Source organism: Leucopleurus acutus (genome assembly GCF_964270905.1).
Source record: "Leucopleurus acutus genome assembly, chromosome: X".
Lineage (NCBI taxonomy): Eukaryota > Metazoa > Chordata > Mammalia > Artiodactyla > Delphinidae > Leucopleurus > Leucopleurus acutus.
In genome coordinates, this window is record NC_139148.1 from 28,232,952 (window position 1) to 28,254,609 (window position 21,658).

General features: G+C 35.5%; 1 protein-coding gene across 2 annotated transcripts in view; it reads right to left on the reverse strand.

Annotated features, from left to right (window-relative positions):
• Positions 1-21,658, reverse strand: part of DMD (dystrophin) — a gene marked incomplete at its 5' end in the record, with an annotated part of 2,126,456 nt that overhangs the window by 1,454,726 nt on the left and 650,072 nt on the right. For both annotated transcript variants that reach the window (XM_082864911.1, XM_082864910.1), the window contains 2 exons: positions 8,382-8,557; positions 18,929-19,108. In XM_082864911.1, coding sequence (XP_082721037.1) covers positions 8,382-8,557; positions 18,929-19,108 — 356 coding nt within the window. The remainder of the gene's footprint in view (positions 1-8,381; positions 8,558-18,928; positions 19,109-21,658) is intronic.

The window sequence follows — 21,658 nt, forward strand, 5'->3', positions numbered from 1 at the left end:
GCAGAATACCGAAAGATGGAAGGAAGAGAAAAGCCAAGTTCCTTCACACTCAACTTTTGCTGACATTTCTAGAGCGGCTTCATCTCCACTGTGGCTTCAGTTCCCTCTGGATGGTCCCTCCCTCCCCAGGTCCAAGCTCTTGCCTGGCAGTCCTAACACTGCTAGTCCCTGTTTGAAGGCCCCAACTTTGGGACTCTGGTACCATCCCCCCTGCAGTGTTCCTCTATCTCTAGGGAAATGAGCAGTCTGTTGATGCTGCTTGTATGTTGAGTTGCCTCACTGTCCCTCTGTGCTGCTTCCCAGCTTTTCATCACCTCCTTCAACAATTCCCTGTATTATTTTTCTCTCTGAAACACCTAGAGTGGTTTTTGTTTTCCTGACAAGACTGACAAACACCCATCTGATATGCCATGAATATTTACTGAATACCTCCAATGGGCTAACTTCTGAGTTAAGTGCTGTCGGTCTAGAGTTGCAAATAAATGGCTCCTGCCCGCAAGGAGTTTACTGGAGATACAAATATGCAAAAACAAGATCATTACAATAAAATTCTCCAAGTTTTTTAATGGAAGGATTGTCAAAGCTGAGAAATGTCTGGGAGGTTAGGTTCCCAGAAAGAGAAGGTAGTTAGTTGGGGAAAAGGAATGTGGCAGCTGGAAAAGGGAAAGTAAGGAAAAGGGAATCTTCAATAGAGAGAACAGTAGGTACAAAGAAACAGAAGTCTGAGGGAATACAGAGCATTTGGAGAGCAGAGGGTGGTTCATTAAACCTGAGCAGAGGGCAGTGCCATTTGAAATGCAGTTTGTGGCCAGTCTGTGAACTATCTGTTAGTAGCCTGTGACAAGAAAAGTCACTAGAGCATAAATAGTCACGAAGCATACAATTTCATCTGATTTCTTTTTAATTGCAAAACTTTCTTGACAAAGGAAGCGGTGCATTGATTTATATTCTGGCTCCAGCTCTTCATCTCACTGTGTACTGGTAATAAACAGTTTGCAGACTATTTTGAGTAGCACTGGCATATAAGAAAATGGGTAGGGGAGAAGGGAGAGAAGCTAGAGAGTCAGGCAGTCAAAGATCAGAAAGGAATTCCTGTGCTATGCATTTCAAGAACCACAGGCAGAGGAATGATCTAATTAAAACTGCCTTTTAAGATATATCTCAGGAGGCTGTGAACAGTATGGATAAGAAGGGTGAGCGTAGAGGCACAGAAATCAGTTAAGAATTTCATGCAGAAAACTATCAGAGACTTAACTAGGGGGAAGGCAGCCTGGATGTAAAGGAACAAATACACTAAAGAGAATTGAAAGGACTTAGGGAGGTTGCAGATATCATGACCACTGTGAGTGGCTGCACAGGTTGTACACTGCACAAGTCCAGAAGGTGCTGTTTTTAGGAACTAGGATGTGAAAGACAGTCTCTAAAGATGAGTAGTCTAAACTGCAGAACTTCATTTGTGATTTCTGTAAGAAGTCCAGGTGGAAATGCCCAAAAAACATTTGGATGTTACAGGTATGAGCATCGGGAAGGAGGTTAAGCTAAAGATGTTAATTTGGAAAACAGCAGGTATAGATGTGTGATAAAAGCAGGATTATAAATGATATCACCCTGGAAAAGAAAGTGTCATAAAAAGAAAATAAAGCCAAAATGTGAGTCTTTTGGAGACCAACATGAAAGGGATAGGAAGAGGAGAATGGGAATACATAGTGGGAAAGCAAAGAGGAGAAAAGAAACAGGAGAGAACAATGTCCCAGAAACTGAGAAAGAGGAAAATTTCAAGAAAGAACTAATTGCCACTGTCAAGTACAGCACAAAGTTCAAGAAAGGTAAACTGAAGAGCGACCTTTGGAGCTGACAATTAAGGAGTTCTCTGGTGACCTTGCTGGGAGCAGTTTCAGCATTTCATGTAGAGTATGAGAGGGTAAAGGAAACAATCAGAAGTAAGGAAATAGTGGTAGTTCACATCTTCTGATTAAAAATCAACTCTTTTTTGCATTCAACCATGCTTCTTCTTTTAGATGAATAATTGTGACTACCATTTTCTTCACTCTCAGAACAAACAAAACTGTATGCCATGGTTCCAGGAATATAGCTCTATCTTCCTCTTGGCTGGCATCTTTTTGTGCCTCACATTCTGGAAGAGTACATTTTCATACAACTGCTATAGCTAGACATCCATAGCTATGTGTAGCATCTTACAGGACCAGTTCCCATTATAGTACATTTCAACTTGGAACATGTATTGGGCATCCCCAAATCAGAAGGTCCCGTAACAGGTTGGGAGTAAGATATGGACCCTGGCCCTGGCAAGCTTTGAGTCTAGGGGGTGAAACAGGCATATGAAAAGGTCATTTTAACATATAGCACTAGAGGGGTCACAAGAAGGGACATCATCTTGTGTGGCATCTTATGTAGTATCACTTAGCCTAGTCTGGAGTAAATGGTTCCTATCATTGGGGCTGGTTTGAGGAAATAAGAAGCAAGAGTCAGGATGAAACTAAGATGATGCTCTAGTGCACTGATTTACAAAATGTGGGCCCTGAACTAGCAACATCAGCATCGCCTGGGAACTCATTAGATATTAAGATTCTCAGGCACTGCCCCAGGCCTACTGAATCAAAAACTCTGGTGGGGACCAGTAATCTGCCTTTTAACAAGGCCTCCAGATGATTCTGATACATGCTAAGGTATGAGAACCGCTGTTCTTGGTCAAGGGTTCTCAAACTTTAAGGCTTATCAACAACGACCTGGAGAGCTTGTAAAGGATTCCTGGGCCCACCTGCAGAGTTTCTGATTCAGCAAGTTTGGGGAGCGTCCTCCAAGTCTGCATTTCTAACAAGTCCTCAAGTGATGCTGCTGTTTCATGCACTGCACTATGAGTATCACTGCTCTAAGTGTTCTCTGGCCACTTAGCATGCCTCTAGAATTAACATTCTTACATTCTTCAAAACATTTATTGACTTATTGTTGACTTATATGACAAATTAGCTTTAAGAACCTTAAATGGATAGTTATCTTTTCGGAACATCTGAAGATGGTATGTAAGGTTTCTATTATTCACCAAAAATAGTTTCTAAACTGAAATTTGAGTTTATGACCAAGGTCATTTGACTCTAATACATAAAAAGAAGTAGGGCATTGCAACTGTTAACACTGAAATGGAAATTAGGAGACTCATCACTAGTCCTTATTTTGCAACTGAAAGCAAGTTGCTTAACCTTTCTGGACCTCAATTAACCTGTAACCATGAACAGGTCTGGAGTCTAGTTTCCTTAGATAAAAGGAGCAAAGTTTTATTTTACTGGGCAGTGCCAATGGAAAAAAATATATTATTACTGAGTCCAACATCCCAAGTATTTTAGGATCAACTTATCATATAGAAAATAAAAAATTAGCTCTTAGACACATTAATCATCTAATTAGATCCTCTGCATAAGTTAAAATGTTTTAGTTTACAACTTCCAGATTATAGTTTGGGAATCAAAGTTAAAATAAATATCTAAAACAAAAATAGCTTACGCATTAATCTCATAAAATGGCAGACAGGCCTTATCTAACTTCCTTCCAAGGACGTGACATAAATTAACATCATTCAGGCAGCAGACATTAAAAAAAGGGAAAAAAGCACAATTAAGCTGAAAAATAGAAAACAAAATAATTATGCAGGTACATAATTGTCTAGGTCATTTATTCCACCATTTAGTAAGCATGTGGGACATAGAGAGAAAAAGCAAACTTAAGACTGTCTGCTTACCTTACCTAGAAGAAGATAAAGAGACTTGGTGAATTTAGATATTTCGAGACATCTCTCTACTTCCCTTGAGGTCAAAGATACTCATTTATTAACACCATAGCTGAAAAACATTATCCTTATTGAGATAGCATTTACTTAAAAAACAATTCAATTTGCCATTGTTTTCACCTGGCTGATACAAAAATGTAAATGAACGCTTTTGTGAAAAGTTTCTTTAAATAACTGCTATATGATTAGTAACTAATCTCCTCGATAAATCCCAATTTACTATATAATAGATCTAGTTTTAACCTATTCTGAGTTCCATACTCTGATAATTACCTATATGTAAGATATTATCACTGAACTGCAGGGATAATTTACAATTAGAAATAATTACCTTGTGACCCCAGGTCATCAAGGACTTTTGTATATCTTAGTGTAAGGAGGACAATTTATGCAGTAAATATTACAAATGTAGAAATTGTATCATTATTAAGGAATCAACTAAATGTACCTTAGATAATTAAGAAATTATAGTGTGGTACAAAGCTGAATTTTAAAGCCCTTAATAGTTTTGAACAAATGATGATATCCTAATGGGTAAAATTAGAATATTAAAGATTATTAGAATGTTCACTTGTTTATTATTAAAAACAATTCCATGAAGAAGTAGATGGAATTCTTAAATGCTACTGAAAAATAAAATTTTAGTTATCACAATTAATTGAACTCTATTACTCTTTCAACAAATTTATTGATTATTTATTGTATGCATGGTACTATACATGGAATCTAAGTAAAATATAAAAAATCTGATAACAGGATTCCTTTGTTGTGATTGGTGATGAGAAAAATATATGTGGGTGACATTGAGGCATAGAGCAAAAAAGGAATGTAATGTACTGGATGAAGTGGAAAGATTTCGGGGAAGCTACACAAAAAACTGGTGGGAGAAAAATATTTTATACCACAAGAAGGGGTTTGTGTTTTACTATGGGGACAACTGGAGTTATGGGGATCTCAAGTCTGGAGGGTCAGCATAAAAGCAATTTTAGATATATTAATTTAAGGCAGATTGATCAGAAAGGGGGGTGGGGAAGTCTGGCCCCAGGGAGGTATATGGCTTAGAGTATGGCGCTGGCAGTTAGAATGACTGGAAAATGATGACACTTGCCCAATAATATAGTGTAACAATAATAATAAATAAGGAGAAAGGAAAGAGAAACTGATACAAATGGAGAAGTCAGGTGGTAAATTCTGTTTTGAAGAGGAAGATGAAAAGGCAATTTTTTGTTACATTTGGTAAGCTTGAGAGAATGCTCACTATGGAATTTTTTTCACCAATAGTCCATGAGCACCATCTCTACTTTCTCCACCAACCGTCACCTTCACTATCATCAACACCTCAGTCACCACCACCACTTCCACCACTGCCTCTGCCTCTATCACATCCACATAAGCAAACAAGAACAACAGCTACTGCATTTACTGAATTCTAACTACCTTACAGGCAACTGTATTAAATGCTTCTTACTTGATCCTCAGTGTTCAATAAAGTGAGGATACTGAATCTGAGGCACAGATATTAGGTAATTTGCCTGGGATCATAAGCTAGTAATTAAAACAGGCAGATTTCAAACCTGAGTAATTCTGATTCCAAAGACCATGATTTTTCCAATATTTGCTACTTCTTTAGCCACACAGTCAATGAGTTATAATAACTAAAATACGTGTGCAATGTCTGAGTAACTAGGTGTGGGTAATTGGAGGCAACAAATGTTTGCATTTGATGAAAATAAAAATTGAAGCACTGCCTGGATGCAGATCATAGATTTAGAGACATAAAAGTGAAATTTGAGGGAGTCAGATATAGAGCTATGAAATTTGGGAGTCACTCATTTAGAGCCAGACTTGAATCAATGAGAGGAGATAATTCAGATAAAGAAGTCAGAAGGGCAAAAAAGATTTGAATTTATAAGATAGTACCATAGGACTTAGGCAAAAGGAAGAAAGCAAGTCAGATAAAGAGTAGTAGGAGTAGAACCAGTAGTGTGTCAAAGAAGTTGAAAAAAGGGATCATTTTTTAAAAATCAGCACCCAATAGATTGCCAAGACTACAGTCTTGACAGTTAAACACTAGCAGTTCTCACCTGGGACAACAGAGAATCACTAGCCACCATGATGTTTTCAGTCATGTTTGCATGACGCCTCTGGAACCATTATAGTATTTTAACCAAATTCCATCCTGCAGACAATGATCACTTACTGGATTTAATTGCTCCTAAATGTTTTCTCATTTCCTCTCTTTGTTCAGTCTAAACTTATCAATCTAGAGTCTTGCACAGAGTGTCCATGTTACCCTACTGTCCAAATCAGGATACATCTGAGAGTGAAAGTTGGTGCTTTATATAATTATGCTGGGACAAAAGGTGTAATTTGGGATGATTCAGGCAAACCAAGACATAAGATCACCTTTGTCATTTATCTACAAAAGAAACATGTTCCTACACGGTCCAGGTTCTGTAGTCAGGTTACCTCAGCTGAAATCCTGGCTCAGGCACTCTGAAGCTGTGTGTAATAGTAATAATAGCCATACCTATTTGGGAGGGTTAGTGGGAAGAATAAATGAGCTATGCAGACAAAGCACTTAATCTAGTGCTGAGTGCATAATAAAATCCTCAATAAGTGTTAGCTTTTATTTAAGTAATATATTCTTTATGTTCCCAATTGAACATGCTTCCAAGCACTTACAAAAACTGCTGAGAGCATATGATACAAACAGAATTTAGGAGACAAAATATTTCACCACTAGTCACACTTTCTTGAAAACAAAAAAAGTACTCAGAACACATTTTTCCTAACCAAATACATTCTCCAAACAGGAGCCAAGAATAAGCTTTTGAAGACAGAGAATGATAGGAATCAAGTTGCTCTGTTAATATCTGTATTAGAAGGGTCCCAAACATATTAGGGGGTAGATCAACTAGGTCTCCATATTGCTCTGCTTGGAAACTTGTTGGAGAGCTGTTAGGTTGTTGCAAAGGATCCATAAATCCATGTGCCCACTAGGCATTGTCTGTAGACATATATTTAACAAGGCATCAAATTAATCGCCATGCTCTTAGGATTAATAAAAAGCAAATTCATTAAGAGCTTTACTGATTTGTTTTTGCTGTCACATTCTTTCTCCATCAATGAATGTTAAAATTTCAACGACTATAATGAGTAGAGTTCTTGGAAGTTTCTGCCCCAAATAGAATGCCAATATTCAAAGATTCTGAGAACAATTTGACTGGAACAAGGTTCAGTAAACTTTTCTTGTAAATGGCCAGATAGTAAATATTTGGGGGTTTGTAGGTCATATAGTCTCTGTGACAACTACCCAACCCTGCCTTTCTGATGTGAAAGCAACCAAGGATGATGCATAGATGAATGAGTCTGACTTTGTTTTGATAAAACCTTATTTGTGCACACTGACCTTTGAATTTCAGAAATTTTCACATGTCATGAAATATTCTTCTTTTGATTATTTTCAACCACTTAAAAATGTAAAAAACAGTTCTCAGCTCATGAGCCCTACAAAAACTGGCAGCAGGCTGGATTGAGCCTGCAGGCTTCAGTTTGCTGAGCCCTGAATGAGAGGGTTCACTCAGCCAAGGAGCTCCAACCGTGGAGAAAAGCCCCGTGGTCTACAGTGGAATTATGAAAGTAGGTTAAAAGTCACGGATTAACAGGGAAGTACTGAAAGTCCCAAATGATGTACTTGAAAACTTTTCTAGGTGTTTCTTCCTTTGCCTAAAACATCTGACACGCTATTTTTGGGTATATGTTCTTCTCATGCTTCCCTACCCTTGTATACACTAATTCTAATGTCAAATGTTCCATGTGCTCCCAAACACATGCTGCTTAGAAACATTAAGGCAGGTTTTAATGTTCTTTCTTAATCTTAGAATTATAATAATTGGCATGAAAAGGAAATTGTACCAGTTTTATGATTTTCATGCTAGCTTTTGCATTTATGAAATTTTATTCCCATCAGTTTAATATATCTACTGATTTACATAATACCTAACTTATCTACAATGTCTAGTTGAGAATATCCACGAAAAGCTCAGTTAAAAATTCTAACACCTACAAGATAAGACTTTATAAATATCAAAGAACAGGAAATCTGTTCTGTAATTACTCCTGATATAGGACACGCAGATTGAGACATTATGTTCTCGTAAACTAACAGAATGGATCGTGTCTATTATAGGTGTACTTCTTCTTCATGAAAATGTCCTTTCCATTACTGGAAAAAGGCATTTAATGCAAAAGTAGGCACTGAACAAGCAGGCTCTTGATAAGAAAAAAGGAAACTTTCAGGATAAAAGGCATCCATCACTTGTGGTTTCTTCTTTCAATACAGAAAATAGTATTTCCATTAAGCATTCTGTTTTTGTTGGGATAGGGATTGCTTGGGGGAAATTTTAAAACTTACTTCATAATTTGTCTCACTAACTTAACTGACATTATAGGCACCCGAGGCTTCTGGAAATATTGTTTAGGTAAAAACACTGCCATCAAAATAGCTGTAAATGAGTTTTCCTGCTTAACAATTACTCTTCGTTTGAGGATAAAGCCATGAGCAAAAGCTTCTCACCTTTTCCTAATTTCGGAATCCACAATAATCTGCCTCTTCTTTTGGGGAGGTGGTGGTGGGAGTTCCTCTTGGGCATGCTTTATGAGGATTTGTTCCCTCGTGGTCACCATAGTTACCGTTTCCATTACAGTTGTCTGTGTTAGTGATGGCTGAGTGGTGGTGACAGCCTGTGAAATCTGCAAGAAGTATCGAAACAGAGGTCACACACTGCTTGAAAGACTTCAGCAAAGACTGCTTGGAGTGGTGAAGGAAAATAATGAGAAACTGTTCCTGTTTGTTGGTAAATTGACCTTCAGATCAAAATAGCACCATATTGAGCCCAAATCAAATTGTTTTATCTGACTTAAGTTATGTTGACTGAAACCACAAAGGAAAGTAATCTCAAAACCAAAAGTAAACTAGCGCCTCTTCAATTTATTGGTCAAGCTATGGGAAATAAGTGGGGCAAAGGAGGAAAACTTAGGGTGTCATTCTGTCATTTAATTAGACATGCTGTTTAAAGTGTTTACAACACTAATGTAAATTTTGCTCAGGTATGCCAGCACTAATTCCATTGCCTGGAACATTGTACATGTTTATTAAATAGTGCACTGAATGCATCTTTGGTTTTCATAAATATAATTATTTATAGTCTATAAATTTTTAGACAAAATTCTTTGAACTGTGTAATAAATGACTTTTTAATCAAATAAGTGATATGTCCTTTAAAAGTACAATAAAAGATTAATATAAAATGCCTATTAGTCCAGAAATACATTTAAGCTGAATATTATTCGAATGTTAAAAAGCACGCTACACTTGTTTGATTTAAATTAGTCAATCTGTTAAAATATTTGAGTATCCAAAGTTAGCATTCAATTCTTCTTGGTTTAGAATCACACTAACTTTGTGTTCAGACTTTACAAAGATTTTTTTTTAGACATAGATCATCACTCTTTGAAATGATACAATTTGTGACCCAAGTCGTGAGAGGCCATTCCCTCAGTACACAGGCATTACCAGACAGACAAGTCACAAAACGGTGAGACATCCTCTTGCCTTAACCACCAATTCTGTCTCACAGTCCTCCAGTTATTAAGACTAAAAAGTTACCTCTTGTGATGTTAATCATTACTCTTCCAGTAAGCCAAATTTTTCGGAAGATCTATTTCCATGGAGACCAAAACAGGCCTGCTTTGGATCCACTTATACATACTAAATATACACATAGTCAAGGATCTGGTTGGGACCAAGATTAGATTTACTGATTTTCCTGAATTTGCCAAGGGATAAGAAAGAGGTTTGAGGGAACCTCCCTGCCTCACACATGATGACCAATTCCCTCAATGGGAAGAAAGCAGGGAAGCCTCATGATCTTCTGATTTCAGCTTCCAAATAGGAATTGACATGTAGTAATGAAATCCTTTGTCATGGTGTCTTATGTAAAAATTGCTTTTGACAAATACATTTTGAAGGTGCTACCCTTTGTGCAAGCCACATCTTTACATATGCCAAGGCCTTAGGGACTTCCATCTAGGTAGCCTAAATAGTTAAAAAAAAAAAAAAAAGACATTAAGAGATATCAAGTTTCTACATGTGTCAAGCACAGGTTTTATCTTCTCTAAGATCTCCATAGATTCATTATTCAGAATCAAGCACTGAGCTTCAAACTATAATTATATAGTCCATCGACAAGTTATGCCAAAATGAAAGCAGAATGTAACATAGTTTTTAAAAATGCTTAAGATATAACCTCAAACCTAACTGAACTCAACACAAAATGACAATTGCATGATAAAATTAATTCTACCTTTAACCAAAAGGAACACAGAGTTTTTAAGTAGGATTCCAAGAGCATTTAATTTTTTCAGAGTAACATTTTTTTTAACCATGGGCAAATTGTTTTTGCATACAATCAGGGCTTGAAGAAAATATTGTTCAGGTGGAAAATTTCTGCTTTTATATGTGCAGGCACCAGAATGCAGAGATTCTGAAAATACAAAGCTATTTTTTTGCAGTTATATCTAATGTTATGGAATATTTGTGCTACTGAATATTTGGCTGTGAAATTAATTTCTAAAATGTTATAATATCTTCTAACTGATACTTATTATGAAATTGGATAGATGTGCCCACGGAAGGTAAAGAGAAATGGCAACATTATATACTATGAAAAGACATTTACGAATATAGCAAACCTTATAAGAAAGAAAAGATAATATTTTTAATAAAATAATAGCAGTCTGTAATTGTTCTATACTATAATCATCACTATACTGTATTTGAAACTACTTCATTTCCTTTGGGATACAGAAAAAAGAAAACATCTGTGCATTGACCCTGTAAATATAGGGTATAATTCATTATATATAACAAATTAATAATTACTTTCAAAACCTACTCCAGAATAAAAAACAATTGGTCATGTACTAAATTTCCCCATCACTTTTAGTTATTGACTGTAAACACTTAATTATATGTTAGAATCATTAAAAATATAGACAGGAAGGGATTATGGAGGTCACTGAGTATAACCTCCTCCTTACTACAGGATTCACTACTTCCAGAAGCAGACAACTCCTTCCTGAGTATGGCATCAAATTTTCCCATTGGCAAAGATCTTTACACCTAGTGGAAGCCTGCATTATTATGACTTCATTCATATAAAATTTGTTTTGGGAATTCCCTGGCGGTCCAGCGGTTAGGACTCTGTGCTTCCACTGCAGGGAGCATGGGTTCAATCCCTTGTCTGGGAACTAAGATCTCACAAGCTGTGCTGCGTGGCCTGAATCAATAAATAAATAAAACTTGTTTTGAACCCTGAAACAACAAAGAGTAAGGTGAGTATTGTTTCCACCTGACAGTCTTAAAGGTCTGAAGCTTGATAATCATGACTCTAATAAATCTTATTTCCAAGCTCTATAATACCAGGTACTTGCTAGAACTAGATTTAATCGGGTGCTCCAAAACCTAGATTTTCTGACTTTGGACATCATATTCAATTAAAGCAATCTAAAACTGCATGAGTTATTCAGCAGCTGAATCATAATGTTTCAATTAAATTCTAACATCTATTCGATATGTGTCACTACAGGACACCCAGAAACAAATACAATGGAATCTCTATTTTTAGAGATCTCACAGTATAGTAGTGAAGGTGACAACCACACAAATAATTGTGAGACAAGGTGAGTTCCATATGAAAAATACAAGTATGGAAAATAACTGCATGTAAATGTCTTCAAGAAAACAAAATAGATTTGTTTTTAAATACTAGCCCCTTCATCTATCAGTTAACTAGCCAGTAAAAATGGAAAATAATTATTTGTCTTTAGGTTTGGAAGCTAGTTCCCCTTACAGTGATTAAAAGTGGAGGTCTCTGAGCCAGGCTCCACAGTTCTCAAACAACAGGTCCACAGTTCACATCCTGTAATATTTGAGGAAGACTGGTTACTCTCTCAGAGCTTTGATTTCTTTTCTTCATATGTAAAACAGTAACGATAATACATCTCTCCCAAGGGTGTTGCAAACAAGGCCTGCTTCATGGGTGTGCAACTTATGTAGTCACCCAGGTCCCCTCACTCAAAAGGATCTCATTCTTGGTTTCATGCTCTGCTGTCACCCTCTTGAAATTCTTAATAATTTTTGTAAAGAATCCCTGCATATTCATTCTGCACTGAGCCTCGCAAAATATGTACCCCATCCTGGAAGCAAGAATTAAATTACATAATGTTTGAACACAATAAGTACTCTCTTGCTACATATTAGTAATAACCACTAAAAAGTCCAGAGAAAATTCAGGAATTTTTCTAAACCGAACCTTCTTTACTTATAAAGTGATATAGGTTAATTTCCAAAATTTACATTTTTCCCATTGTGAGAAAACCTGGAAGAGCATTTGCCCAGTATCTTGATAGTTCTAGGGTGAACGTCTTCTTGTATTAAGGTTGTATAATTTGGGTAGGTCTAGAAAAAACATACTATTTTCAAACAATGAAAATCTTTCTTACCATTTTCTCTTCCATTTGTTTAAAAATGCACATTTTGAAAAGGAGCTACATGTACATTCAAGCATATTTAAAGAATGTAAAAGAGCATATAACGAAAGGAAACATTTCTTTTCCAGCACTGTGTCCAGTTTCTCATGGGCAACTAGTTGTATTTACCACCTGTTCTTATATTTTATTTTATTTTTTACTTCATTTTTTAATTTATTTTATTTTATTTTTTTGCAGTATGTGGGCCTCTCACTGTTGTGGCCTCTCCCATTGCGCAGGCTCAGCGGCCATGGCTCACGGGCCCAGCCGCTCCGCGGCATGTGGGATCTTCCCGGACCGGGCACGAACTCATATCCCCTGCATCGGCAGGCGGACTCTCAACCACTGCGCCACCAGGGAAGCCCTGTTCTTATATTTTAAATTAACTTTGTGCTGTTATCTTTCTTTCAGTTTGGCCCATATTCTTAACTGCACCACTTAATTATCTAAATAGTCTTGACTTTGTAAGTTTTGATGTTAGAGATTTCTACTGGTATTGTGAGATACTATTTGAACATTTAAAAAAAAACTTACTAAAAGAGATTCAAATTATAAAAAAATCAGTTACCTAATTTATCTTATTATCATTATTATTAAAATACTTATACTTGTAATAATAGCTACCAGTCATGGAGCTCTCTCCACATTCCAGGCATTATGCTAGGTGCTTTGCATCCCTTATCTTATTTAAAATACTCAAAATAGTATCTGCAGTAAAAGCTTAGTAAGTGGTGGCTATCATTACCTCACAATGGCCCTAAGAATAAGTACTAAGTTTATTCCCATTTTATAGATGAGAGGTAAAAATTTCAGGCAGGTTGACAAGTGTTGATTGAAGTTTCTCGTTGTGTTCTTTATTACATACAGAACTTTAGAGTGATCACTGATTTTTAATGGGCATAGAGGGGTTGCAGTTCTACAGTTTAAAACATACTGCATAATCATAGCAACAGTTTTAGCTGATAACTGATATCCAGGCTTAAAACTATCTCCACAGGCATGGTAGCACAAGGCACAAATATGCGATGATGGTGTGAGGATTCACAATTCTAAGCAACAGAAAGGATTTATATGTTGAACTTTATGAGAAACCTGGGGTAAAAGATCAGGTGCTCACAAAGGAAGCTGGGTTATGAATCAAAAGGCTAAAAAATGTTCTATCTCATGAACAAATGCCAAGGAATTAACACAGCTAGGTGTAGCATACAAGGAGTGCCCAAGTTCATGAGAGTGGCTTGGTAACTAAACTGTAATATCAATTACTGCCCTGTTTTGATACTGATATTAAGGCAATATAACTTATTGAATATATACTGATATTAGAATCATAAGCACAGAGTCAATATTCAAAAGATATCATAAAAGAAGTCATTCTCCTATTTGAAATGTAATATTATATGATGGTTAAGAAGGTTTATTCCGTAAAACTCTCTCTTTAATTTTATGTATTTTGTCCCTCACTTCAAATTCTCTTTGGTACACGTTGTCAGAATAAAGAGATACATGTTGGCTTCAGGATACATACTAAACACAGAATTTGAGCAACTGTGTGAATTAGACGCATCTGCAAAAATTCAAGAAGCAATGAAATTTATTTTTTCTGATCCACCTGACCTTCCTCTACACACCATCTGGCAGGAAGTAATGGAACACTTTCTTTAACTAGGGATGCAGATTATTAAGTATACAGAAAAAACTTGGATTTTTCTTGCTGTGTTATTTCATTTATTGTCAACAAACAATAGATTTATCATATAGATGCTGAGTATTTTATCTTAATAGTATTTTAATTACATACTCATGATGAGCGAAATGTAACTATTTCAGAAGCCAGTCTTCTTCTAATAGGAACAGAATTTCATTTTTATTATCATCTTCCAGCTGACTCTGAGATTTATACAATGGAGATAGTTGGAATCTCTTCACTAATTACTCCAGAGTTTTATATAAAATTTCAAGAAAAGAGAAACGCATCATAAACATTTAGAACTGGAAAGACACTACAGAGATCTTCCTAGACCAAATTTTTCATTTTATAAATAAGGAATGAGTGGTTCCAACAGTTAATTCAGCTCTTGTCTCTTAAATTTTCAGTGCCTACAACATTTTATGTTGTTGTCGATAAATGAATTTACAACATAAAACCAATTGCACTGATGCACACAAGGCCTGTTCTCAAACATCTACTTTAGCTGAAGGTAGCAAAAGAATACAGTTAATTCCCAAGGTTATTTGAGCTATAACTTGGAAATTTTCTAATAAAACCTTTAACCTAAGCAATTAACCAAAAGATGCTCTAAAATTCAAGATAGTTAGTCCATGAATTAACTAAGATAAAAACCTAAAATAAATGAGGAAATTTTGTTTTAATTATGGGTTTTATAAAACCATTAAAATTGTTTTTTAATTGGCAGCAGACTGATTAGACTTGGAGAGCTTTCAGGAACCACTGAAAAGGGTTGTCAACTGAAAGGCCTTAGAGTATTTTTAATTAAAACCATTGGCAAAAAGATGAGAGGCAAACCAATTGTAACTACATTTCATGTATCAAGAGGTCTACAAAATAATGCTTTGAGAATGGGTACAGTCAGAATGTGCATGTAAAATATTTTATGGAGAGTAAAAACAGATTTCTAAAATATGAGAATGAACTCTGAAAAGAAAGGCAAATACAGAAATTTTCATCTTAATGCTTTTGCATCTATTTGCATTTCTGGTATTATGAAAAACACTAGCTTATTATCTTCAACCATGTTTTACATTACTTACATGTCTGGCAGGAGTTTTAAAACTCTCAGAAGGACATAAATAATGTAGAACAGATATATCCATACATAATAATCACTTTCTTTATTTGGGAATCCATGAGTACAGACACAGACACACACAGCATAAACATGTACACTCATGTTCAAGGGGAGGGGAATTCTGAGGATATTAATTTTATCTTTAAGATATTTGTGCTCATAGTTCAGAACACTGCAAAAATGGTCATTAGGAATATAGCAAAATATTGATAAAATGGGAATAAGAGCTATGAACTTGCACGAGTCATAGAACGTTCCTTATTTCTGGCAAAGAAGATAATTTACTGTTTAAAAAAATCACAAGGCTATAGAACTTCTGGACTTATCTAGATAGATATATTCTTACGTCTAAACTCATGCTGCCAAGTCTAACATAAATTACCATAATAAATTATAAAGCAAATGAATAATATCCCCTTTCCATAGTATACTACGATTTCAGTTAAATGCGAAAACTAATATTTCAAATCATTTAAAGTATTAACTATAATGAATTTCTGACTATCGTATTCCCTAATTACAATCAAAATATAAATATGTCCACCAGGGGCACGGCATTTAGGAAAAAATAGCTGAGTAAATTTCAATAAGCACGTTTATAAAAAAGTTTGGAGGAAATATAGGGTCATTCGAGTATTTAAATAAGTCAATTCAAGGTGTATTTCATTTGCTCTCTTTTCTCATTTTAAGCATCCACATAGCAAATGTTATTATTCTTTTTAACTTTTGGAAACAGAAAGTATTTCCATTTTCTTAGGCTGCCTTCTCATCAACTTCAGCATCTTCAGCTTGTGTCCAGGTGTTATTCAAGCCAAACCTGACTCTGAAATGCAACAGAGCAGCCCTCATAGTTGATTTTTTTCATGTTTTGATCTCTTGCCATGCTACTGTTTCATAAGGTCAAAATCCCTCAAAGCCTTGACCTGAATAGCAGTCAAAATTTCGGGCACATGATGAGCACACATGAGCACGATCGGATGCCTTGTCATCTCAGTCACAATTCCAACACCCTACTGGATTTTAACCATTACCAGAACTTTGCTCATTCTTTATACCAATCATTTAAAAGGATTTTTTAAAGACTGAGTATATTGTGTCATTAATGTGACTATTTTTCCCCCACAAACATGCTGGAATATGTGCATACAAGTGAGCTTTGTTCTTTAAAGTCACAACCTTACCCTCAACATTCTTGGAATTCTTATGCAATTTTGATTAAGTTCAATGTGACACGTAAGAAAGAAAATCACTTTTTTTTTTTTTTTTTTTTTTTTTAGTTACAAGATACTATTTCTTTTTTCACTCTATCTCCTTTTATTTCCTCTTTCCCTGGGTAGCTTCCTAAGAGCCCCCCACTCCCAAACAATGATTTGGATTGGGCCTATGATAGTGCATTTTTGGAAAAAAACAAGGAGTGAAAAGTGAGACGTGAGCTTAAGAAAGGCTCAAGCTTAGTGTCCTAGGAAGCAACTTGCTAATATAACTCCATTTGTCTGCTTCTGGTCTGGTATAAGAGTGTATAATGGTTTAAAAATAAATTTAAAAAAAATCATAGTGAACTTACAACAAGCTGTCCAGACTCACTAAACAGAATGCCTTGCATATCAAGAGAACCTTTTTTTCTCAAAATGCTTTCATGTCTATGGTTTTATTTTACCCTCATCAAACCCCAGTGAGCAAGTAGAGCAGATATATGTTTTATGTTGGAAATCATTATATAAGGAATTACACAAACCAAAGTTACTAATGTTTTACCATAGATTTCATAAAGTTCAAAAATAGGAGGTTAAGTAAGTTGCCCTAGGTGGTAGTCTCGTAACTTTTAAGCCATTAAAAAATAAGGTTTCTATTTTATTTTTTAACCAACTAAAATAATCAAATAAGTAAGATTTTGATGAGATGCACAAGTCTCATTCCACAGAATGAGCATATTTAAATACTAGCAATATACTGCTAGGAAATACTATCAATATATTGCTAGGAAGGTCTCCATTCTTCCCATTTCAGGCAGCACTGAGGAACACCAGCATGTGGGGACTGGCACATATGTCACTGTCTTACTAATTCAATGTTTTAAAAAAATATGTTCTGCAGACTTTATCAAAGGCTGCATGCAGATTACTAGCCTACTGAATGAGATTTTCTGAGCACAAAATCTAGGACTATGCATTTGAATCAGTTTCCCAGGTAACTATTATGCAGACCCAAGTTTGGAAAACCACTGCCAATAGGGCAAGTGAACCAGAATGCAACCTTTTGTTAACCCCAGTACACCTCCGTGAATACATCCCCTTAAAGGGACACATTTCAAAATATCTTCATCAAATAATGCCAGTGCTTCTTAACATGGTAACTGACTATTTTACAGCACCAATAATCTATGGAACCAGTGGGTATATACTGGAATGATATCACTGATGGTTTAAAAAGTATAACACTTTCTAACGTCTCACATATTTGTTACATAAATGCCAATGATCATGCAAAGTAACCAAGGCCAGATTACATATAATAAGAAGAATCATGATCTCGTGGTAAAATCACTATTATATCAAGTAATTGCCAAAAATATAGTCAATAGAATTTTTATTATTGCCCAATGACTGTATGAGAAATTACTGCAATTGATACTCTTTCAAGTTTTAAATTTTAAATATGAATTTGGTTTTTAAAAAAAGATTGAACTGTGACTGAAAATCATATATGTTGGCTGATCATATTTTCTTAAATTATATTCTTGGAAGCAATACTTCAAACTTCATTTCTTCATCTTTCAACAAACATTTCCTAAGTGCCACTTATCAGATGCCAAGTATCAAAAAACAAATTCCGTGTACTGTCTCACAAGAGAGGAGATACATGCCTAAAGCTACTGAATGTGGCTTTAATAGAGGTGTGTGCATGGTGCATTGAACTATGATCTGTGACCAATTAGTAAAAGCTTCTATAATGTGAAACAATATGGCAGAATGTATTAAACACTATTAAACATAATGTTAATATTTTGAATGACTGCCCATGATTCCACCATCTAATAACCATATCAGATAATAAAAGTTTCTAGTTTAAAAATATCACATTAAAAAAAATTATCAAAACTTTTACAATTCTTAGCATAAAAACACATGACACTACAAGTAAAACATAGATGTTTTCCTAATCTACAGCCTATATGTGTTAGTATAACTAAGCGGCATGATTTTATGAATCAACAGTCTATGGCAGAAAATCCACTGGTTAAAACCTCACTTGCACTAATTGAAATAAGTCTTCAGTGAAATCAAAGGACCTGGGCCCTAGTCCTGCTCTTATCACTGACTTTCCTTGGACAATTCACTTTTCCTCCCTAAACTTCATTTTCTCATACGTAAAATGTAGAGGTCAATTAATAGCCCTCATCATTCCAGGGATCATTCCAGTGTGATGACACAGTTCCCTAGCATTTTGTCCGACTGCTCTGAGTCACTCAGATCCTCATTCCCATTGAATTGGAGGGGATTACACTCTAAGGCAGTAGTTAGTTCAGTCCACTAGCACTCACTCCTCCACTTCTACCACATTCGCCAATGTCAAGGCAACCAAGAGAGCCATGTTGTTATTCAACTGAATACTTAGCAAGGACTAATCTAGTGACACCCTTTGCAGGGTTACAGCACCACTCTCTTATTGCAGATTTCAAAAAATCTGAAGGATAATTTACTGTAGGTTAATTATTATCACTAACCTGTGCTGAACTCTTTTCAAGCTTTTGGACTAAATTATCCCAGCGCTGGGCAAAGTTGTCCAGCCATGCTTCCATCTTTTGGGCTACCAATGTATTTTTCAGTGTTGAAAGAAGATCTTGGTTGAGTGAGCAGAGTTTGTCCATGGTTTGCTTTTTCTTTTCTAGATCGGTTTTTAAAACCTGTTAAAACAAGGAAGAACACAGACTAAGCCTAGGTTACATTTTATGAAACACTATAGTTCAATTTGCTTTTGCATGCACTTTCTCATTTGTATACATATGGAAAGATTATAATTGTGCCTGCAAAAGATCGAGAGTTCATAAAAATATAAGTAGAAAATTATAATCCAAATAACGTTCCCTTGAAGAGAAATAAAAGTCAGATGTAGAATAAACACCTCGCTGAGGCACTTACGAACTACCTAAACATTTTTGAAAAACTGCCAAGTAAAAATGTAGCATTGCTTCAAAAGGCAAAACAGAGATCAACATATGGAAATTACTTTCTAACATTTGGAGGTTTTCTAAAGTGAAAGGCATGGCTCTTGGATGTTAGTGAATTTCTTTCTAATTTCTGATAGAATTCAAATAAAATATCACATGCCAGAAGTACTGAAGAAAAGATGGTGAACTGAGAAGATGAGCATGGCTAAGGGGCCTTCCCAATCTGAAATGCTGTGATTATTTGAATAAATTTGCAATATTATTTATTTCTATGATTTTTACATTCTTTTCATTATTTGGATACAAAAATCTTGTTATTCAGTTTACTGACTTTTTCATTTTTTAGCATCTGTTATTAACTTTCAGCTATTTGAGTAATTATCTTCTAAAGCTAATTTTAGAGCCCATTAAGTAATAGAACTAAGTAACTGAGTATAACACAAATCCTTTGGAATCACTTTGCCTGTTTACTAAATGCTTGTGTTTTATGAAGTATTTTTATACCATTCATATTTCCAAAGTTCCTGGGAGCTATGGAGGGTTACGCATGCCATTTGGTTGATACAGAATGAATAAACAAAGTGGCTTGTGTGAAATCAGTAGATCAGGGCAGCTTATTCTTTCATTTTATCCATTAAGGTCAACCTATGCTTTGGGAAATCCCATTTCCGTCTCCCAAATGCTAGTCCCTGATGTAATTTGTAAACATAGAGTAAGAAGAAAGAAAGGAGAGAATTATTTTATGGCCCCTTTACAATCCCCTTTTTGGCAGCAGCAACTACAACAAACATAAACTAAGCTGTGAGACCTGTCCTTCCAAAATAAATGCAAATTTATTTAAGTACAACTAACATTGCACATGGCAAAGAAATGAGTATGAAACAGATGTCCCAACTGCTCATGAACCGAAGTGTCATCGACAGAGAGAAATCAACATACACACCCCTTCCCACCCCACCCCCACCCTCCGCTCAAAGGACACTTTATGTAGTTCATTTTGGCATGCCACCTGCATTGATAGCTCTTAACTGCAGACTGCTCCAGTGTCTCCTTCAATTAGTTCATCCTTTTCTCAGAATCTACTTCACCTGGTGTTCTTTATATTGCAGTCTTACTGCAAGCCATTTTTAGGGAATAAAAGCAAGTTTTGAAATGAATTTCTAGTTTCTCCTCAATAATTGTTTTTTTCACTATTTTTTTCTAAGTCTGAAAGAATGCAATAGACCAAAATATGAATTAAGATATATAAGCTGAATCTGAAGACGGGGAAACCATTTGTGTTGGAAATTTATGGGTAGTCTCATGTTACCTAAAAAGATTTTCTTAGATGATCTATAAAAGTAATTGGATACCCAAAGAGATTTAGTGGCAAATGAAACGAAGCCTCCTGTGTTAACATTAAACCAAATGAAGAAGCACTTAGCGGGTTGTGGGGGGGGATGAACTGGGAGATTGGGATTGACATATATACACTACTATGTATAAAATAGATAACTAATAAGAACCTGCTGTCTAAAAAATAAATAAAATAAAATAAAATTCAAAAAAAAAAAGAAGCACTTAGTGAACATAACAAAAATAAAGGGAAAATTCGCCATTAAGGAATACAATTAGGGAAAATAACTCAAGGTAAAATAAAAACAGCATTATTATAAAACTGTGGAATTATCAAATCAATATATTTTTACCTAAATCTGTATGACAAAAACACTGTACTAACCAAGGCTTCTATCTAGTAAATTCTAGATCTGTGTTTGTCTAATGGTGAGGGCAGGATAGTAGTGCTACCTCAGTTTGTTTCCCCTTGTTGGCTCTGGGCCAACCTCTCTCTTTCTCTCCCAATCTTTCTTCCTCTTAAAGTCTCCCAGTTCCTGAAGTACTCTCCCACCATAACTAAGAGAGGGAGAAAACAGGAAATCCATGGTGGTGCCAGATACACTGCAACACAGTAATGAATTGCCTTCTCCCATCTACCCTTGGAGAGCAATTATTTTAAGCTTGGATTTTGTGTGTGTATATCAAATAATTATGATTTAATTGTTACTAATATTTAGAGTATAAAAAAAGATGTCTTTCTGCATATCAAGAATTGATTACAGATCTTTGACTGCCAGAGAACCAGAGAGTTCTAGAAAACTCAGGAGGCAAAAAGAAGGTCTAGAAAACATGTACAAGGCAGAGGTCAGCTAGGATTTTAAAAGAAGAAATATAATTTATTTTCATAGAAGTGAGGCACCTGGACATACCTCCCAAGGTAATCAGGAAAGTACAGCCAATAAATCAGAT